We start from the raw sequence: 21,737 nt of genomic DNA, 5'->3' as shown, positions 1-21,737 counted from the left end.
AGTGTTGCCACATTTAAAAAAAATCGAAAGTTGTCTTTTTTTATTTTGGGTTTAAAAGTTTTTCATACGTCTAGAGTTCGTTAGAAGGGAACCCACACACTCTAAGTTCAGTAAGATCAATTTTGGGGCTGATTCGTGCATAAGAGAGAGGGCTTTTGCGATTTTATTAAGAATGCATTTTCATCATTTTTTTCACTCAAGTGGGTTAATATATAAAATCACTATTCTTGGTTTTTTATTGAGTGTTTTTGAAAAAATGTGTGTTAATGCTTTTTTATTTTTTACTTTTTATTGAGTTTTTTAATTGATTTTGTTTTATTTTAGATTTCGATGTCGTCTTCACGTTGATGATCCTGCAGAAGTATTATGATGTACCACGACTAGGATTACCATTGAATTTGAGATGTTTGTTTTGTAGTGTTATTATTAAAGGTGGGTTGCATAGATTTAAGCAACATATTGCAAGTCAAGATCAAAATGTGCGTCAATGCCATTCTCCATTTATTCTGCAATTTTTTGTGCTGATGTTGTTGCTGAAATAAAAAAAACTCAAAGGAGAATTTTGCAAAAATACAAAAATGAAGCACTTCCAACCATTACTCCAGATTCTGAAGATGATGATGATGATGACCCACTTGCAAAAAAAAATGCCCAACATAAAAAGATCATCGAACGACAATTGAATGTAGAACTGAGAAAATACTATGATCCTAGAAAATAATTTAGTTTTAGTATCTTTATAGTTTAACTTTAGAGTTTTAGAACTTTAGAAATGAAGATTGGCATGTAAGAGGTTGGTTAAATGTAATGTTTTTAGTTATCATGAATTTTTTATTGGTTAAATGTATGGCTTTGATTGTGTTTAAAATTTAAATTATACAGTTGTCTTTTATTTATATTGTCAGTTATCACTTATCAGTTGCATGGTTTGCTATTAACTTAAATTATGTAGTTGTCTTCATATGTGAATTTATGGTTGTATTTTGTGCAATTCATCAGTGTTTTATATGACATAATTTTTTATAATTTATGCTAATTTTTTCTATTTTTTTCTATTTTTTTGATTTTTTTGTAATTTTTTTTATTAAAATTTTACAATAAGTACGATATGATACAGTGTAACTTTGGGCCCGACCGATACAGGTAATGATACGATACTTACAACCTTCGGTGAAACTGAGTAAATATCTTTCTCGACAGCAGAAACTGAGTTGGCAATTGAGATACAAGATATCCTCATCAATATTTGAATCTAACAAATTCCTTTTACCCACCATAGTAGTCATCATCACTATCCTCTCGGTCATTAACACCGTCAGAATCTTCTGAAGGGCATGAAGTATCATTACTGCCATATTCATCCTCTGATGGTTCGTCAGGATAATCAAATAGGGGGTTGTCTTCAGCTGCAGACCATGCACTTGAAAACGTAAGTAAACAGCTGTTTCAAGTGGCAGGACATCAGATTAATAGAAATGATTATGCAACTACCATTTGAATCGTCCGTTTCATAGTCAGAGCCCAGTGGCTTGTCATAGCAAAAGTCATCATCCTCGACTTGAACCCTGAATCAGACAGTTTCATAGTCAGAGCCCAGTGGATTGTCATAGAAAAAATCATCATCCTCAACTTGATCCCTGAAGTAGATAGCAGATACACATTTTAGAGAGAGAGAGAGAGAGGGAGGGGGGTAGTGGGAGTTTCTTACAGAGGATAACTGCAAGAAGCATCGTGGTAGTCTAATTTTGCATCGTCCTCTACAGTATAAAGATCATATTCATAATCATCTGTCAGCCATTGGAGATGTTAGCGTTACACAAAGCAATAAATAAATCATCCCTTCCTCACAGACGCACACAACTTTTAAATGTGGCACTGCATCTTGGTAGTTGATTGCTTAACCAAGGTAGAGGCCTTTGACGTACACAAGATGTTCTGAAAAGGAAGGGAACACACTAAGATCCTCAGCCATCCAGATACATACACGTTACAAAGATGAAAGGCAGAAAACACCTGACACATGGGTGCTATTCTCAACAAGATGAATAACAATGTTAAATACTTATACGTATTCAAACTGTAACTGCACCTGGACAAATACTGGGTTTATTTCTTCAGTTGAAAACCAATGCCAAGCAATTTCTAAGTAAAAGTCTGGAAGGAATTCATGTTAAATTGAACCTATTGCAAAAAGAAAACCAAAAAACTTCTGATATTCTGAAGGATTAAGTTAGGTACTACTCAAAAATTTTGACAGCACTACGTGTAGGATTTTGGAAGGATGGAAAGGACCTTGGTTTGATGCATATGCCATTATGTCAGCTTCAATTTCTTTAGCAGCAGAAGGAATAAACTCCCTTAACAAGGGAAGGTAACTAAGCATCTCGTTACAATCTGAGGAGGCAGTCCTGCATAAAAACTGGTTCTAATTGCAACAATTGGAGGTGGTAACCCATGTTCTAAAAATATAAAAATAGACAATGTAGAATAATATTTCCCAGATTACCTACTCTCCTCTTGCATTGAAATGTCATGCATTTCCTCATCATCAACACGTACAATATCATAGAGTTGACAGTGGTTGTGCACTGAACCATCATCATTTTGCTCTTTGGATCCTTTACGGCGGCTCTTCCATATTTGTTCAAATCGGGCAGTTTTTGAAAGATCCTGGGAGAAACACAAAACAGCATGCTGACGAAACAAGTTGCACATCTCTATGGGCACTTTTTTATTTTCTTACCAAAGTCTGCTCTAGCTTACCATCAGTAGAAGATAACATTAGTAAAATCAGGAATCCCAAAAGGAAACAGAAAAAATCAGTAATCACAGAAGAAAAAAGGAAAATTATACATAGGTATGGCAGAAATACAGAAAATGAGCATAAAGGGATTAAAGTTCTAATAATGTTGGTTAAAAAACATCCAATTACAAAACAGTCTCCATAAAGATCCTATGAGCATTGAGATCATATATCCACAATTATTTGGATTTCTCGCTGAGAACAAGAATGGCAAGCATCTTATCAGTCACTGCTCAGTATGCTTTCCTTAATGGTGATTTAAATGAGGAAGTGCCAGAGTTACCAGAAGCGCCTAGGCGTAAGGGGAAGCGCGCTTCCCCGATACGCGCTTCGGAAGCGCGAAATGTCGTGCTTCCGAAACGCGTGGGGAAGCGTCCTCCCTTTTTTTGGGAAGCGCGCTTCCCCCACTCTTCCCCCTCGCTTCCGGTTCGCTTCCTAGGTCGCTTCCGAGACGGTTCATAATTTTCTTCTAAGTGGTCCCACGCTTCCACGCTTCCTAAATTTTTGAAAGTGCCTCACTTCCCGCTCCCGCTTCCCGTATAGCTTCCCGCTCCCGCTTCCTCGACTAGTAACTCTGGGAAGTGCACATGGAGGCCCCACTAAGTCTAGACCTCTCTAAAGGTAAGCTTTTTTGTTTATGCAAAGCTTTACATGGCTTAAAACAAAACCCAAAAGCCTAATGATATATTTGGCGGTTTGATGAAAAAACTTGGTTTCAAGTCTTGTTTTACTAACATTGCTTTGCTTATTAAGAATTTTGATGCACATCATTTAGCTACTATACTTAAATGACATGATTATCATCGAGAAAAGATAAAAGAGATGTAATATCGTGTGTTTTTACAACAACAACAAACAACAACAACTACGCCTTCATCCCAAAACAATTGGGGTCAGCGATATGAACCAAAAAAGAAATTCATTTTGGGTCTTCCACATGAATCCTTTTCCTCCAATCATTTCTATCCAACGCCATGTCCTCGGTGAGGTTCAAAGCATTCATATCCTTTCCTATCATCTCCATCCAAGTCTTCCTAGGCCTACCCCGACCTCTTTTAACTAATATATTTTCCCATTTCTCCAACCTTCTAACTGGAGCATCATTAGGCCTTCGCCGAATATGTCCAAACCACCGTAAACGATTCTCTCGCATCTTATTTTCAATGGGTGCAACACCTACCTTCTTACGTATCTCTTCGTTCCGAATCTTATCTTTTATTGTATTTCCACACATCCATCTAAGCATCCGCATCTCAGCTACACTCATTTTTTGAATATGATGTCTCTTGGCAGCCCAATATTCCGTACCATATAGTAAAGCGGGTCTAATAGTCGTCCTATAAAACTTTCCCTTCAACCGCAATGGCATTCTACGATCGCACAGCACTCCAATAGCACTTTTCCATTTCATCCACCCAACCTTTATCCTATGATTTACATCTCCATCAATTTCTCCATACTTTTGAATGATGGATCCCAAATATTTGAAATAATCATTCACCGGTATATCTTGCTCACCAAGCTTCACTACACTCCCATCACTACTTCGTTGCTTACTAAACCGACATTCCATATATTTAGTCTTACTCTTACTCAACTTAAAACCTCTAGCTTCCAATGTCTGTCTCCATAATTCTAACTTAGCATTAACCCCAGCTCTAGACTCATCAATCAAAACAATATCATCAGCAAACAACATACACCACGGTACATTTTCTTGAATTGATCTCGTAAGCTCATCCATCACTATCGCAAATAGGAAAGGGCTTAAAGCAGATCCTTGATGTAACCCAACCGTTATCGGAAAATTGGTTGTCACCCCTCCACAAGTGCGGACATTGGTTACTACTCCTTCATACATATCTTTAATTATACTAATGTACTTGAGAGAAACACCTTTCTTCATTATTGTCCACCAGAGAACGTCCCTAGGTACTCTATCGTATGCCTTCTCTAAATCAATAAAAACCATATGCAAATCTTTGTTCCTCTCTCTATATCTTTCAATAAGTTGTCTAAGAAGATGTATAGCTTCCATAGTTGATCTTCCAGGCATAAAACCAAATTGATTCTCCGATATCATGACAACCTTCCTCAACCTAGACTCAATCACCCTCTCCCAAAGTTTCATAGTATGACTCATGAGTTTTATACCACGATAGTTTGTGCAATCTTGTATATCACCCTTATTCTTATATAAAGGCACCAAAGTACTCTTCCTCCACTCATTAGGCATCTTATTTGTTCGCCAAATCAAGTTAAAAAGATTTGTCAACCATTCTAAACCTTTCTCTCCCAAGCATTTCCAAGCCTCGATAGGTATACCATCTGGGCCAACTGCCCTTCTTGATTTCATTTTCTTCAAAGCCTCTGCAATTTCTTTCTTTTGAATCTTGCGCATGAAGTCACGATTTATCTCATGAAAAGGAATGGAGAAGTCTCCAAGATCTTGAGCATGACTATCATTAAATAGCTTATCAAAATAATCTTTCCATCTCTCCTTAATCTCCTCATCTTTGACTAAAACCCTTTGCGTTTCATCTTTGATACATCTAACCATACCCAAATCCTTCGATTTCCTATCTCTCATCTTTGCAAGCCTATAAATATCCTTCTCGCCTTCTTTGGTATCCAACTTGTCATAAACCTCCTTATATACCTTAGCCCTCGCGTTTCGAACAACTTTTTTAGCTTCCTTCTTTGCTATCATATACTTCTCCAAATTCTCATTATCACGACTCTTACTTAGATTTCTATAACACTCTCTCTTTAACCTTAATAGCTAATTTGACATCCTCGTTCCACCATGATGTATCCTTACCTAGTGGTGCACCGCCTTTAGACTCACCCAATACCTCCTTAGCTACTTTTCTCATACCACCCGCTATCTTATTCCACATTGATTCTGAATCCTCCTCGAGACACCAATCAACTTCCTTAACTACCTGCTCTACAAACATTCCTTGTTTAGCTCCTTTCAGTGCCCACCACTTAATTCTAGGATCTATCCTATGTCTATCCCTTTTGCGGCATTGTCTAATTCTAAGATCTAAAATTAAGACTCTATGTTGTGTAGCTACACTTTCTCCTGGTATATCGTGTGTTTTTACATTTAGTTAAATTCAAAGACTTTTGAGATTTTGGCTAAGTGTTGTAGAAAAATCGATAAATCCTCAAATTTAGGTGGCGTCCATTGAGTTTGGGTTTGGCCCAGGTCTCATTGACAATACCTAAACGGGCCAAACAAGATATGATAAAAACTTTTATTTTTGACCTTTAAAATCAAGCAAAATTCGGGTTAAATTCAAGCAAAATTCGAAGGCGAATTTCAAGTTATACATCATTAGATGTGCCTCGAAATGCTAAATTCAACAATATCTTATTTTCCTGAATTCGGGCTACGGTTGGCTCGAAAATCTCATTTTTTTTTAAAAAAAAACCGTCTCAATGAGACCAGGTCTGGGTTGGATCATATCCGATCCGATCCGATCCATATGATCCAAGTTAATACAAATTTGGCATCATTCTAAGACCCATATTAATTAGGATCTTAACCAGTTCAGGATCCATATGGATATTGGATATGAATTTGGATCTTAGATCCAGATCTAGATCCAAAATCCATGTCCAACGAAATTAAAGCTTTAAATTCAGTATAAAGGTTTAATTTAAAGAAAATTAGAGTTAAAAAGACTCATAGAGGGACAAGGCACCTTTTGAATTTTTTTGGATATTTATTAATTAATTAAATTAATATTAAAAATTAATTAATTCTGAATTTTTGTTAATAAAGTAGTTACCAAATGGTGGGGTCTCTAAAAGAGCCCAATTTGGTTGGGTAAACAAGAAAGAAAGCAAATAAGTAAAGAAAAAAAAGAAAGAAGTAGAAGTTAGAAAAGTCAACAAAAATCTTTGAATGGGATTAGGAAAAGAGGTTGGAGATAGAGTCTCATATGGGAAAGCTCTATCTCCAACCCATATGGGATTCCAAAGAGGGGGGGGGAGGGGCGTTGTAATGAAATGGTGGTCTTCCACAAATGCACAAATAACTCACAAACAAGTGTCTATCAGAGACACTACAAGCATGACCCTTGAAAGGGTATAAAAGGAAGAACACTTGAAAAATAAATAATACTTTATTCATGTACAAAATGCGAAGCATTATTTCTTACATTGAAGGGGTTCACCCCTATACATACAAAAAAGTGGAAGAGAGAGGAGAGCTCATTTTGAGCTCTCCAAAAGAGACGTTGGACTCTAGTCCAATGACTTACTATAGCTGTTGGACTCTAGTCCAACAGTTATTGCACAGTCAAGTTCCAAAATATCTAGTTCCTATTGAACTAGATGCTAAAAAAGAAAATAAAGGAAACTAGAAAAAGAAAATAATAAAAGGAAAAATATAATAATAATATTAAATAATATATATGTATTATATGTATTACAATTTACATTTTAACACTCCCCCTCAAACTTATGGTACAATGAGCGAAAGTTTGTCGAAGAAGTGAAATCTAGGAGCAACGAGAGGCTTGGTGAAGAAGTTTGCTAATGATATTCTGATGTAACATATGGCAGATCAATGGTTCTATGCAAGTATTTATCTATGACATAGTGACAGTCCATCTCAATGTGTTTAGTGTGCTCATGGAATGTCTGGTTGCTTGCAATGTAGATCACACTTTTGTTGTCACAACACATCTTTGAAGTTTGCATTGCTTCAGCTCCCATATCCACTAGCAATTGTCTGAGCCAAACAACCTCCATAGTGGTGGTTGCCATGGCTCTGTATTCAACTTCGGTGGAGGAAAGAGAGATCTGTTGCTTCTTGCACCTCCACGAAATTAAGGCTTCACCTAGGAACACAAAAAAACTAGTAGTTGAGTGCCTATTATTGGGATCACCTTCCCGGTCAGCATCAATACATGCAATTAAATTAAATGAAGATGAAGCAAGCAAGAAGAGTCATCGTGAAAGAGAGGATTTTAAGAATCTAATAATACGCAAAACTGCTCCCATATGCACAAAGGTGGGAGCATGCTAAAACTGACTGGTTGTATAAACCGCATGAGCTATATCTGGCCTAGTAATGAAAAGATAAGAAAGAACTCCAATAAGCTGTCTATAAGGAGTAGGATCATCAAGAAGTTCTCCATCATCAATTTTCATTTTAACATTCACAACTTCTAGAGTGTCCACTTTTTTATCATTTGTAATTCCAAACCTGAAAACAATATCAAGAGCAAATTTAGATTTAGATATCAAATACCCCCGAGGAGAATAATCAACTTCAATGCCTAAAAAATATCTTAATAAACCTAAATCAATCATTTCAAAGTGAGTTTTAAGAAGAGATTTGATATTTGCAACTCCCTGTTTATCGCCTCCGGTGATGATCATATCATCCACATAGAGAAGAAGAATAATGATGCCTGCATTAGATTTCTTAACAAACAAAGCAGTGTCAGTTAAACAAGATTGAAAACCAATATCAAACATAACATGACTAAATCAGTCATACCAGGCTTTTGGAGACTGTTTAAGACCATAAAGAGTCTTTTCTAGACGAAAAGCTTTACCCTTAGGGATACTAATACCGGGCAGGGCTTTCATGTATACTTCTTCAATGAGATTCCCATTCAGAAAAACATTTTTGACATCTAATTGAAAGATAGGTCATTTTCTAATAGAGGCCAAGGCTATTAAAGTTCTAAAAGTGGTCATACGGGCCATAGGAGCAAATGTTTCTTCATAATCGATATCATACTCTTGGACATATCCTTTTTCCACTAAACGGGCCTTATATCTTTCCAAAGTCCCATCACTTTTGGTTTTTTGTATACTCACCTACAACCTATAGGTTTCTTACATGGAGGGATATCTTGGATCGTCTAGGTGTTGGCCTTTTCTAATGCATCCAATTCTATTTTCATGGCTTCTATCCATTCTATATGATTTTTGGCTTGAGACTAGGATGATGGTTCAACATATGATAGTATTAATGTAATGACTACCCTATATGTGGGTGAAAAAGATTCGTAAGACAAATTTGTCAGGAGGTCTAGAGATTCTAGATGTTCTTCTGGATGGAACTTTGGAGTATTTTTGTAATGCACATGAAAGATTTTGCTCTCTACGTCTTGAATATTGTAGACTAACATCCTTATGGATTTGCTCTTCATTATCATCATTTTCAAGAGCAATAGGACTTTGATCATTGTCAAGGTCACATTCAAAATCACATTCATTGAATTTTGAAGTTGGATAAATTAAAAACGAGTATTCAGTGACATCCATGGATTTTTCAAATTCAAAGAAGCTTTCTTTTAAAAAAAAGGATACATTTCTTGACACATATAATTTGTCATTTTGAAAACCGAAACACTTGTAGCCTTTTTTATTATCAACATATCCTAAAAAGGCACATGAGATTGCACGAGGAGAGAGTTTGTCATTTTTGTTGGTGAAAACAAAACATTTGCATCTAAAGACTCTTAATTTAGAATAATCTGAAGTTAAATTAACAAGTTTTTCTATTGGAGTTGTATTCTTTAATGAGAAAGATGGTATCCTATTGATGAGGTAGGTGGCAGTTAGGACAACCTCAGCCCAAAAACTTTTTGAAACCTGATTTGTAATTAGCAAGGTCCTAGCAGTTTCCATAATGTGCCGATGTTTGCATTCGGCTAGGCCATTCTGCTGTGGAGTGTGTGGACATGATCTTTGATACATAATACCATGTAAATTGAGATAGTCTTTGAATTCGTTGGATATAAACTCACCCTATAAATCAGTGCGAAAAATGAAAATATCATTTTGAAACTTATTTTTAACCATTTTATGAAATATTTAGAAGTTAGCAAAGACTTCAGATTTATGTTTAAGAAAATAAATCTAAGTATGTCTAGAAAAGTCATCAACAAAAATGACAATATATATAACCACCTTTGGAAATAACTGGTGCGGGGCCCCAAACATCCGAATGTATTAACTCAAGTGGTCGTGAAGAAACAAAAGTTCTACTAAGAAATGGTAACCTTTTCATTTTGCCAAGAATGCAGTCTTTACAAGAAAAATTTTCAGAATTACAAAATTTTTTCAAACTTGGAAAATATTAAATTTTAGACATATGAGGATGGCCAAGTCTTTTGTGCCATAAATCCAATTCTAATTTCTGAACATTATAACAAAATGCATTCTTGGGTAATTCCAAAAAGTTCATGTAATAGAGTCCTCCTTCTCTATAGTCTTTCCCAATCAGCTTCCCTCACTGGCGATCCTGTACCCAACAACCATGAGAAGAGAAGGAAATATTACATTCATAGTCAGATATTTGCGAGATAAATAAGATATTCAAATTAAGTTTAGGGATCTAACTTCTGGGATAATTTTTTTTTTAGATTTTTGAAGATTTTTAAAACATCTTATTCATTTTACTTCAAGAGATGTGCCATCGGCTGTAAAAACTTTTGACACACTTGAGTTGTTTTTAAGGCATTCGGATAGACTATTAACATTTGGGGTCATGTGAAAAGAAGCACCAGAATCTTAAAGCCAAAGAAAGTTACCTGGACCGGAGAAAGATGCAACAACCGCTCCAGTTGAGGAGGATACCCCTTTGAGAAGAGGCTGAAGGATTTTCATAAGTTGAGCCATAGATACAGGTGCATCTTGATCTTTTCACTCGGATTCAACAAATGCAACTCTTCTTTCTTCTCTTCTTTTTAACTTTGGACATTGAGGCCTATAGATACAAGTTCATGAAAATGATGACAAATGACTTTTCTTTTATCAAAGTCACCGTTTTGCCTTCCAAAATGAGGCGGCTTGTAAGTACGAATATGATTCTTCGATCTAGACACAGCTAAAACTAAGTCATCATCAACTTTTGGAGTACTTTTTCTAAGTCTATTTTCCTCCATAATGAGCTCTTCTATAGTATCAACAATAGAACAATTTTTTCTACGATGTAAAATGGCTGATTTGGTGGATTCAAACTCCAGCCTTAGACCATTCAAAAATTGATAGAAATGTTCCATATCGAGTTGCTTTTGGCGAAACTCGATATCTTCAGCACAATGCCATTTGAGCTCAAGAAGATCCAACTCTTCCCAAAGTTCGGACAACTCATTGTAATATTCTTAAATAGTTTTATCTTTTTCAGTCATTATCCGAACTTTGTCGTGTAAATTGCACACATGTGCAATATTTTTAAGGGAATACATGTTTTTGAGGTATTCCCAAGCCTTATCGGCATGCTCAAACTTAGCTAGACTAGAGCATTTTTTAATGTTTACGCTATTGATTAGCCATGACATAATTTTTGCATATCCTATCCTCCACTCTTTCCATTTCCTTTCATAAGTGGCTAACGCCTTACTCTCTTCCTCTGTTAGAGAAACCTCTTTATCACCATCTTTCTTGGTAAGAGATAGTTTAGATTCCGAATCAGAACCATCCACTATACCCCATAAACCTTTTCCTCAAATGTGGTGCTTCATAATCGAAGCCCACATTACATAGTATCATTTAGCTTCATAGGAATGATGGTGATCTTATCATTGTCATCCATCTTTTACAAGGGTAAGAGAGAAATAGATAGGATGAGAGAAAGAAAGAAAAAGAGTAGACAAGGGAATAAGAGAGAGGATACAAAACCATTTTTTGTAGCACAAGTCCTTTCTCCAAACAATTTTTCTTAAGCTAAGAACAAAGTGATGAAACACCTTTTTGTAAATGTGCTACAAAAATCGAGGTGGAAGCACTTCAAGATCTAAGGATTCCGTAGCTTTGATACCATGTAATGAAATGATGGTCTTCCACAAATGCACGAATAACTCACAAACAAGTGTGTATTGAAGACACTACAAGCATGACCCTTGAAAGGGTATAAAAGGAAGAACACTTGAAAAATAAATAATACTTTATTCATGCACAAAATGCTTAAGAAGCATTATCTCTTACATTGAAGGGGTTCACCCCTATATATACAAAAAAGTGGAAGAGAGAGGAGAGCTCATTTTGAGCTCTCCAAAAGAGACGTTGGACTCTAGTCCAACGCCTCTTATTATAGCCGTTAGACTAGAGTCCAACAACTATTGCTCAGTCAAGTTCCAACATAAACTTGTCTGGATCAAATATCTAGTTCCTATTGAACTAGATGCTAAAAAAGAAAATAAAGGAAAATAGAAAAAGAAAATAATAAAAAGAAAAATATAATAATAATATTAAATAATATATATGTATTATATGCATTACAGTTTACATTTTAACAGGCATCACCCTCTAGAGGGCCCCCCATTATAAAAATTCAAAAAAAAAAGGAAGAGAGAGAGAGAGAGAGAGAGAGAGAGAGAGAGGAGGAAAGAAAAAGGAGGAAGAAATCTTTCTTCTTCTCCGGTCATCCAATATTTTTTGGTATTTTTTAAACTCCAAACAAAGGTACGGGCTTCTCTCTTGATTCAAATGAGGAGAAATAGCATAGCTGAGGTTTATGTAATGTTTTTAGTGGAATGGAAAAAGAAGAAAATAATGAGAATCCAATTTTACTAGGTATATATATATATATATGAAATATTAAAACAGTCCATAAGTTTTATTCTTTTAGCCTGTGCACAATGTTTCGGTTTTGGGTGTATATAGTTAGATTTGTTCCACTGTTCACAAGGGCAGATCTGTCCTACCATGTGCAGGGACAGATCTGCCCACTGCAATGGTGAACAAATCTGGACAGATCTGACGAACCTCACAGACGTGCAGATCTGGTCCAAATCTGCGGATGTGAATGACTGAATTTTTGGCCTGTTATGTGACAGATTTTCAGCATGTCACATAGCCAGATTTTTTGCAGGTTACATGACAGACTTTTGCCTATTACATTACTACAATTTTGGCCTGTCATGTAGCTGATTTATGGCGCCTGCACATGACTAAAATTTTGGCCTGTTATATGGTCGGTTCTTGGCCTGTATATGACTAGTTTTCGGCCTGTGGCATCACAAGTGTTCGGATTGGTCATATAACATATTAATATAAATGTTTAATGCATGATATAAGACTGTTCTTGTTGCACATAGTGTCACCAAAACCCAAATTTCGTAAATTCTGGTTTTAGGATTGATTTTCAAATTTATTTCAAAACAGTTTTTTTTATGGACCGTGAACAGCCAAGTCGACAGCAGTCGGCTGAGCAGTTTCTCCAGTACACACGCCCAGTCAGCTAGGCAGGGTTAAAAAAAAAATACGGGACACTGATATGCCCAACCAACTGAGCATATTTTATAATCTGTCATGCCCAGTCGACTGCAGTCGGCTAAGCAGTTTCTAAGCCTGTCAAGCCCAGCTGACTGCAGTCAACTGGGCAGATCTCATGTGGTACACCCCAGCCGACTGCAGTCAGCTGGGGTAGACTCAAACACAAACAAAAATAATAATAATATGATGAAATGGGGCTGATGTCAGTGGGTTTTTGCCCAGCCGATTGTCATCGGCTAGGACCCCTATCCAACTTTGTTTGATGTCATTCAGGCCAACATCAAAACCACCTTTAAAGTTTCATCTTGAACTCTAAGTTAAGATTATACTGCCACGGTTAGATTGAATGTGACTTGTTTTGTTGTTGCCACATGAACCGTCATAAGTTTGATTTTTTTTGGCCTATTATATAACTGATTTTTTGGCCTGTGCATGACCGAATTCTTGGCCTGATATATGGCAGATTTTCAGCCTGTCATATAGTCAATTTATAGCCTGTTACATAACAAAAATTTCAACCTATCATATAATTGATTTTCAGACTATTACATGACAAATTATAAGGCTCCTTAAACGCATAATCATGTGACAGTTCATGTATGTCATGATAAAACTGTTCATGCTTTATAAAATGTTACATAATGCATGCTTCTATATGACGATTATGCACACTTATACAGGACTATCATGCCTTATGAAGGTTACTAAAAACATGTTATGTGACTAATTATGCATGCTTTTATGTGACTGTTCATGTGTCATAAAATGTCACAAAATTTTTATATGGTTAAGTGTCATAAAAATACACCACATATGTGCAGAAATCAATATGAGACAACATATGGTTGTCGGTTGGGGCTGAGATGGTTTTGCCTAGCCCAACCGATTGCCAATGAGATCTTAGTGCTATCCCATGTACAAGGCAGCATAGCTTCGGACCCGGTATGTTTTGATTGGTAACCCGAGCATGCCCGAATTTGGTAAAGATGTGGTTGTTTACATATGCTCATGAAATTTAATATTATACTGGCCTAAATATGCATATAGTGAACACGTAAATTCTGAAATTTACATTGTTGTTGCATTAGCATGATCATGTGAACGTTTACATGATATGCATCAGATGAATCATGAAAATAAAAACGTATATTGTAGGCATGTGTTTATATGCATATGTAAATTGTTTATTAATGTACATTCGTATTGTGTATGAATTAATGTGCATTTTTGGACACGTTTGGATAATTGTGTGATGGTAGTTTTTGCATAAGATGCACCAGTGGTCAGATATGAACCACTGTAGGCCATATGAGCCACAAACATGTGTTGCTCTAAGTTTTATTTTATGCATTGCAAAATCCATCGGGCAAAGGTCTCGTGTTGTATTTTGCATGTTGATTTGCAAAACTAATCTTTTGGAAAGAATCTGCCTTTTGATAAAAAGGTAAAAAAGATAAAAAAAGTGTAATTAATGTTCTCTTCCTGGATGTCTCTTCCACAATGTGGGAATCCTGGATGGCGGTTTTGGAAAACCGTGAGGATACTAAAACTCCGTGTGCGATTGTCCCCCTGAACCCGATATGGTGGTTTGCTTCCCGACCACGATTTTAGGGAGATTCTGCCACTTTGCCTGGAGTGGTGTGTAGACACAACTGTTGTTATTGGTATACCAAAAAAGTGGCATCAGTCAATATTGATTTCTCTAGTATCCCGATATTAGATGTTGATTTCTAATGTTCTGATGGATGATATTGATTCTTGATATCGGTTGAAAGCCAAGTGTGAAACGCAGTAATAAAATATAAATTATGTGTTAAACTATGAGAACCTATCATGAACTTCGGGAATTTGTTGTGCCCATTTTGAGTATCCACTTGTTTTAATGAAAAGTGAAACTAAATTTATGTGCATTTAATAGGGACATGCATATAAAAAAACTCTGATAATAAGTTAATAAGTTATGCATGTGCATTGATATTATGCATAATAACTTTTCGGCATTAGTTCATACATCCTTACCTGTTCTTTTACATGTGATATAATGTTGTTGCATGATAATTGTCCTTAAATGTATGAATGACTATCTAGATTATGAGATAGTTATAGTTATGTTCCTCTAAAAATGTTGCATGGATTTGATTTATGATTTTCTTGCCTATTTGTATCTTTAGAGAAATTCGTATGCAGGATCTTTGATTCTGACGCTGTGCGCTTTATGTTTTTCACAGACCTTGAAGCCCAGTGATCAGGACAGCTGCTATACGGGGCTTACGAGGTTGCGTGACTACTTTGTGATATTTTGTTTGAGACAGTATGACTCTATAATTTTGGATATTTATTTGATTATGTTTTTAAACTTGAATTATTGATGAATAAAGTTATTTTAGTTTGGTTGATGGTTAATGTAAGATCCCTTGTCGTTTGAATTGTGTTATGTCTGTAAGGCACCGAATCTCTGGATATGATTTCTGCAATTGTTTAAAAAAAAATAAAAAAATTCACTTTTCAACGGGGATGAGTTGGGGTCGTTACAAGAGAAGTAGATAATATTAAAATGGTTTTTAAAAAAGCTTTCAAATGACTAATTTAGGATAATTATGTTATTTCTTCAGAACTGAGATGGCCTTTTCTCTTCGTAGTTACTTATTATCTCAAACTAAGTTTGCAGCAGATATTATTGTCAAGTCACGAATAATAGATGACAAGAGTGGATACTTCTATGATAATAAATGCCAAAATGAGGCGTGATGATGGGGAACCGTTAGAGAACCCAACACCTTATCAACAATTAGTTTGAGTTCTTATCTTTCAATTACCACACAACCAGTCAATTTAAACATACACATATCATTATTTATATGAGTGTTGAATTACAAATAGTTAGATATATTAACACATCTATTAGTAAAAGGCTTTTATTATCCTCTACTTCTCCCCTAAACTTAATTGCATATATTGATTCTTAATGGAGAGAATACCCAAATGAACCATGCTCAACCACAAATTTTTGTATGCTTGTAAATGATTCACTGATTTTATGAAAGTACAAAAAGCAACAAAAGGTGTCCCTATCATTGATCAAAGTGGAGTATCGGGTTATGACAACTACTACTTCGGAACTATTGTGGTTGAGGCAACTATTACAAGACATGAGAGTTCATATAGCGGAACCTTCAAGATTATGTATCACACATTTCATGAGAGAACCAAATATATAGAGATGGATTATTATTATACTTGTGAAGAGTTTTTTAAGAAGACATTTCATTGCCATATGTGACCTCGACGCATCAATTGGCAGATTTCTTCACCAAAGGTCTTCCATCCTTGAGATTTCATTTTCTCCTTAACAAACTTTTGGTTGTGACACCGTAAGTTTGAGGGGGTGTTATATATAAATATATATTATTTTATATTTCATATTTTACATTTTTTGCCTTTTAGCTAGGATAGGTAAGACTAGATTTGAATATGGGTTTGGAAGGCTATGGGATATGTAAAGGCACGCACAGAAGTCTATAAGCAAGGAGGGTGTTGAGATAACTTCCAAAGGGTTAAGGAAGAACAGGGTAATGATAAGTTCGTTTTTAGGTAGAGCTCCTAGAAGTAGGGTTTTCAAATGGAGGCACATTCCTAAGATTATGGAGCAGTATCCCTGAGTGTAATATAAGTTTGGACTCTAAAACTGGGGATAGCCAAGTAGTAATGATTTTTTTACCAAGGTTCAATGAAGAAACAGCTGAAATTATCCCTGGTAATTAGGGTTTATGGGTAAGAACTAATCATAGAGGGTTCCAAGTTAAAATTACCATCTTTATCCTCTTTAACTGCCATCTGTCAAAGGTGCTTTACCATGGTGGGATGGTAATTATCAATTGTCATAAATGTTCTACCAGTAATATATTGTCTAATGGCATACTGAACTTTTTCTTTTTCAATAAAATATGGTGAATGAAATTAATAGAGCTCAGCAATTGAATTTGTGCATCTTGAAATCCTAGCTCTGGTTTACAACACACCTCCACAGAAAAGATACGGCCAAGTGCAAAAAGGTTTGTAAGACTATAAAAAAATCCCAATATTAGACAAGTCAATTACCATGTCAATCATTGACTATCATGTCTAGTAACAACAAAGGAACCAAGAATTTGTGCATTGATCCCAAGTGACAAGTTCATATGAAACATGGACAGGATCCCAGGAACTAAATCCAATTGTCTCATTCCATAATGAAGATAAGTTGAACCAAGCAACTGCCTGCTGTATATTCATGCACCAACAACAGTCTCAGCTCACTTGAGAAGCAATTGAACTCACAACTGCCACAGATCCCAATCCAAGTTGTGATTTGAAATTATCCATGAAGTGAAAACACTTGAAGTCTGACCTGCACCATAGCCAATGTGAGAGAGAAAGAAAGAAGCAAGAAGAATGAGAAGAGGAAATTCAGCACTCTTGAATGAAAAGACTGCCCATAGAGGGCAGCACCTTTATTACTATATGCATAACTACTTACCCTAGTTAGTGTTTTAATTTATGGGGCATCATTTTCCATTTGATTACAACCCATATCCCATGAGGGACAACCAGCTTAACATAATAACTAATAATACTTACAACTCTGCCATTCATAATTAGAAAGACCATAATGTCCCTGGTGGTTTATATATTGGCTTCCTAACATGAAGGATACAAGATCAAATCTAAAACAAAATTTAGGACAACACAGACTGCAAGATCGATAAATGAATAAGTGAGCAACCCGATCAATGTTTCACAAAAGCACAATTAGAACAGCGGATAGAATTGGTGAAGACACTATACATCACAGAAAATAAAGTACCTCATGATTTTTTCTAGCTGTTGACAATACACGATCCTGAATCTGTATGCATCACAAAAAGAAATGTAAATAAGAGTAGATCACATGAATTATGAACAATCTAAACTAAAAGTACACATGGAAACTAGGAAATATGATGAATAAGCACAAAGTTGTAGGCAAGTTCAAAAAAGAAATATGAAGTCTCACTGGAGAAAGATGGCGCTCAATTCAATAAGTGAAACTTAACAAACAATAACAAAAGTTGGAGCAATGACTATAGTGCATTGAACCACTTGATCCTGTCAATTTCCTTAAAACTGGACCAAAAAGACCTGTACAAAGTTACAAACAATAACATTATTGAGCTCTAGGGAGAAGATTGAGTTTCTACTCAAAATGGAGACCTGTACAAAGAGTGTGCTTTGATGACCAATGAAATAAGCCTGCATTTTTACTCAAAATGGATCTGGAAAAAGCTTGAGTTTTGACTCCATTTGGTGGGAATATCTATAGGATTATATGTTGCAAATGGGCTTGGGAGTAAATGGTTAACAAGAATCTCAACCTAATTTCTAATGCCTCTCTAACCATTTCTATCAATGGTTCAGAACACGCCCCTTTCATCATCAAGAGGAATCTGAGGAAGGATGCCCAACTATCATGGTATCTTTTCAGCAAAGCATGTGAAGAGTTGGCGGTTCTGCTGAAGAAAGCAAGAGAGGTCAAGTTTATTGAAGGCATCACCTTATCAGGCTTGGAAACATATCTTTAGTTCAATTCACGAATTTTCTCCTCATTTTTAAGACAGATTCCACAATGCAAATAATGAGATTATGGCTTATTCTAAACTCTCACAATGGTTTCAGGTAATGAGGAAGAATGTGCTATGACTGTGTCCAGAACTGACCGGCTTGTCCGATAATCCGAAACTAGGAGGAAAAATCTCTTCCTCAAATCCTCTCAAACCGGATCACAAAAAGATAGAAAAATCAAAAGAAGATTCACAATAAAATTGGGAAAAATTGAAAGTAGGGCATTGAGACCCTCTTTGCTTTCATTAATCTCCAAAACTCTCACCATGTTTGCTTTGATACATGGAACCTTATTTATACTAGTGGGTACCCCGCCTTCTAATTAGCCTATTCTTTTCTTTCCTAATTAGGGTGGGATCCTGCTACTAATTACAAAGGAGAATTCTTATCCCATTAGGCAAGTTACATATTCAAATTATGAGTCCATATATGTGTAGAACTCATTGACTACATCCACTTTGCTTTTTGAATCGCCTTTGAACTCTTCTCGGATAAGGAGATAAGTCTTGGTCAAACTTTACTAATATATAGTATGTAAAACTTTGACTTGCCTGTTCAACCCACTAAATGAGCTCAGATGGGCCCGAAAACAGCAGCAAAACAATCTCCGATCATTTTCCAGCTGCATCCATCAAAATAAGCTTTCCAAGGCTCAAGAATCATCAAATTCCGATATTGGATGACAAGGTTATGGTCTGTTGAAGTTGCATGTGTCAGTTTGTTCTCTTTATGGACCCAAATGATGATCCGGATTAGTCCTAGACCCACCTGGATCATCCGAAGTGGCTACTTGTAAATATGGATGTGGGCATGAGGTATGCCAAGTGACTACTTTGGCTTCTCAACCCAGTAAGTGTTATGTGAGATATCTCCATAGGGTAGGAAGTCAAAACCAAGTTACAGAGAATCCAAGGGTGGACCGCTAAATACCACTCTTTTGCTGGTAACATGATGATCACCAAGTGCATAATAGCTTCTATTCCAACATTGTCACTGCCTTGAGATAAAGTCGGATTGGGATTTAGGGGCTAAGGCTCTAGTTCTGCTAGTGAAGTGGTGAAGGGAGTTATGCGTAATGGGTAACCCATGGACTAGATTCCTAAAAACAAAATATCAGGTCACCATATGTTCTTAGAAATGGGCCAACACCAGCAAGCAAGAATTTTACAACGGCATCATAGGCAGATGGTTCAAGCCTGAAATTCTGGATAGACATTTGGTGTGAACAATCAGCATTGGCAGGCAAATTCCCTACTCCATTGTGAAGCAGCCTGAATGTCGTGTGTGAGAGTGCCGGCTACCTAATGGAGGCTACAACATCACATTCCATAGAAACCTTGAGGAAGAGGTAACTGATCGGCTGGAGTTGCATCAGATTTTGGATGATTAAAAACTGAGTAGCAAGAAGGACAAAATAACTTGAAAGAATTTGTAGGAGCAAAGGATGACACACCATTTGAAGCTGGTGGTTAGTTTGGTTACCTTCAAGAGCCGGAAAGTGAGTCCTCAAATAATTCATATGCAAATTCTGATTGACATCTTGGCCTATGCCAAAGCTAAATGGCTGCATCCAAACCTTCATTGGCTTGGTTATTATCTTACGATGGAGAGGGATTTTGAAAAGGTGGAATGAGATAAGGAATAGAGTGTCATGGAGAACCAGGAATTGTAGAGAAAACAAATTCTGGACCAACACTTGGATTGGACATCCTCTTTTACTAAAACTTGGCATTGGTGAGGTGATTCAGTTAAGTATCAAGCTGAAGCTACAAAGTAGAAACTTATGGCCAGGTGGCTCTTTTCCCATCTCTAAATATAGGTATCAAACAACATATCAAGTGTCTTTTTTGACAAGAATAGAGATAAACTTATGTACACATAGCATTCATTCGGATATTCGTATTGAGATTCTTACTAGTTTTAGAGAAGATGATGAGAGAAAGACACAAGTACATGCAACATTTGTGGGGCAGAAATTGCCAGAGGTGGTCCCTAATTAAGAAGATGAAGATGACCCACTATCATCATCTCAATACACTAAACGATGCAATAAATGAAGGAAATCGTTGAAATGAAGTTTGCTAGTGAAGAATGAAGATGACTTTAATATATAGACATGTTTTTGACCTCTATGTTTAGTTAAATGTATTGTGTTGTTAAATGGTAAATGTTAAATGTTTTGTGCTGGACAATGTATTAAGCAAGTTATTTAATATAATTGTCTTATAGCGCTCAACGACATATTTTGTTTTGTTATTGATTGATTTTATGTTGTATACATGTTTGTTATTAATTTTAATAGTTTGTTTACATATTTGTATTTTTTTTTTTTTTCTTATTTGGGGTATTGCCTAGACCGCTTAGGCCCCACCTAGGCCTCGCCCAGGCTATTTAGAGGGCTCACCGCCTAGGCTTCGCCTAGCGCCTTAAACAACTAAGGCTGAAACTGGTTCACCAAGTGAATTGCATGAGCTATGTCTGGCCAAGTGATAGACAAGTAAGTGAGTGATCCAACTAGTTGGCAGTAAGGTTTAGGATCTTCAAGCAGTGTCCTATCTTCTAGCCTTAATTTAACATTAATCACTTCTGGGGTTTATATTTTTTTATCATCCGTAATGTCAGACTTAGTACAAATATCAACAAGTTTCATTTGAGAAAAATGTACCCTCTGAGAGAGTACACATCTTCAATACCTAAGAAATATCTTAAAAAGCCTAAATCAGACATATCAAAAATTTCTTTTAAAATATTTTTAATATCACTAACTCCCTGCTTATCACTTCCGGTGATAATCATACCGTCTATATAAAGTAGAAGAAATAACAACTTTAGAACATTATTTTTAACAAAAAGAACAATATCAGTATAGCAAGAATGAAAACCCAGATGAGTCATTACATTACTAAATTTATCATGCCAAGCTTTAAAAGTTTGTTTCAGACCATACAAAGTTTTTTTTAAGTTTAAGATTTTGCCTTTTCAATACAAAACCCCGACGGAGGATCCATATAAACCTCATTTAATTTACCATTTAGAAAAACAT

At 36.0% G+C, this 21,737-nt stretch overlaps 1 protein-coding gene across 2 annotated transcripts in view; it reads right to left on the bottom strand.

The window, feature by feature from the left end:
- Positions 1 to 1,166: 1,166 nt before the first annotated feature.
- RDM4 (RNA-directed DNA methylation 4) overlaps positions 1,167 to 21,737 on the bottom strand; it is a 47,161-nt gene continuing 26,590 nt past the window's right edge. The window contains exons 5-10 of one of the 2 annotated variants that reach the window (XM_089998953.1): positions 17,901 to 17,942; positions 2,507 to 2,670; positions 2,293 to 2,408; positions 1,709 to 1,787; positions 1,492 to 1,565; positions 1,167 to 1,406 (exon numbers count right to left, since the gene is read on the bottom strand). In XM_089998953.1, the coding sequence (XP_089855079.1) occupies positions 1,267 to 1,406; positions 1,492 to 1,565; positions 1,709 to 1,787; positions 2,293 to 2,408; positions 2,507 to 2,670; positions 17,901 to 17,942 (615 nt within the window). In that variant the 3' untranslated portion in view covers positions 1,167 to 1,266. Of the gene's footprint in view, positions 1,407 to 1,491; positions 1,638 to 1,708; positions 1,788 to 2,292; positions 2,409 to 2,506; positions 2,671 to 17,900; positions 17,943 to 21,737 lie in introns of those variants that run through there. The other variant, XM_089998955.1, reaches the window with a different exon arrangement.

This window comes from Nuphar pumila, chromosome 3 (genome assembly GCF_984573655.1).
Source record: "Nuphar pumila chromosome 3, dmNupPumi1.hap1.1, whole genome shotgun sequence".
In the NCBI taxonomy this organism is placed as follows: Eukaryota; Viridiplantae; Streptophyta; class Magnoliopsida; order Nymphaeales; family Nymphaeaceae; genus Nuphar; species Nuphar pumila.
This window is presented reverse-complemented; position numbering and strand designations above follow the sequence as displayed.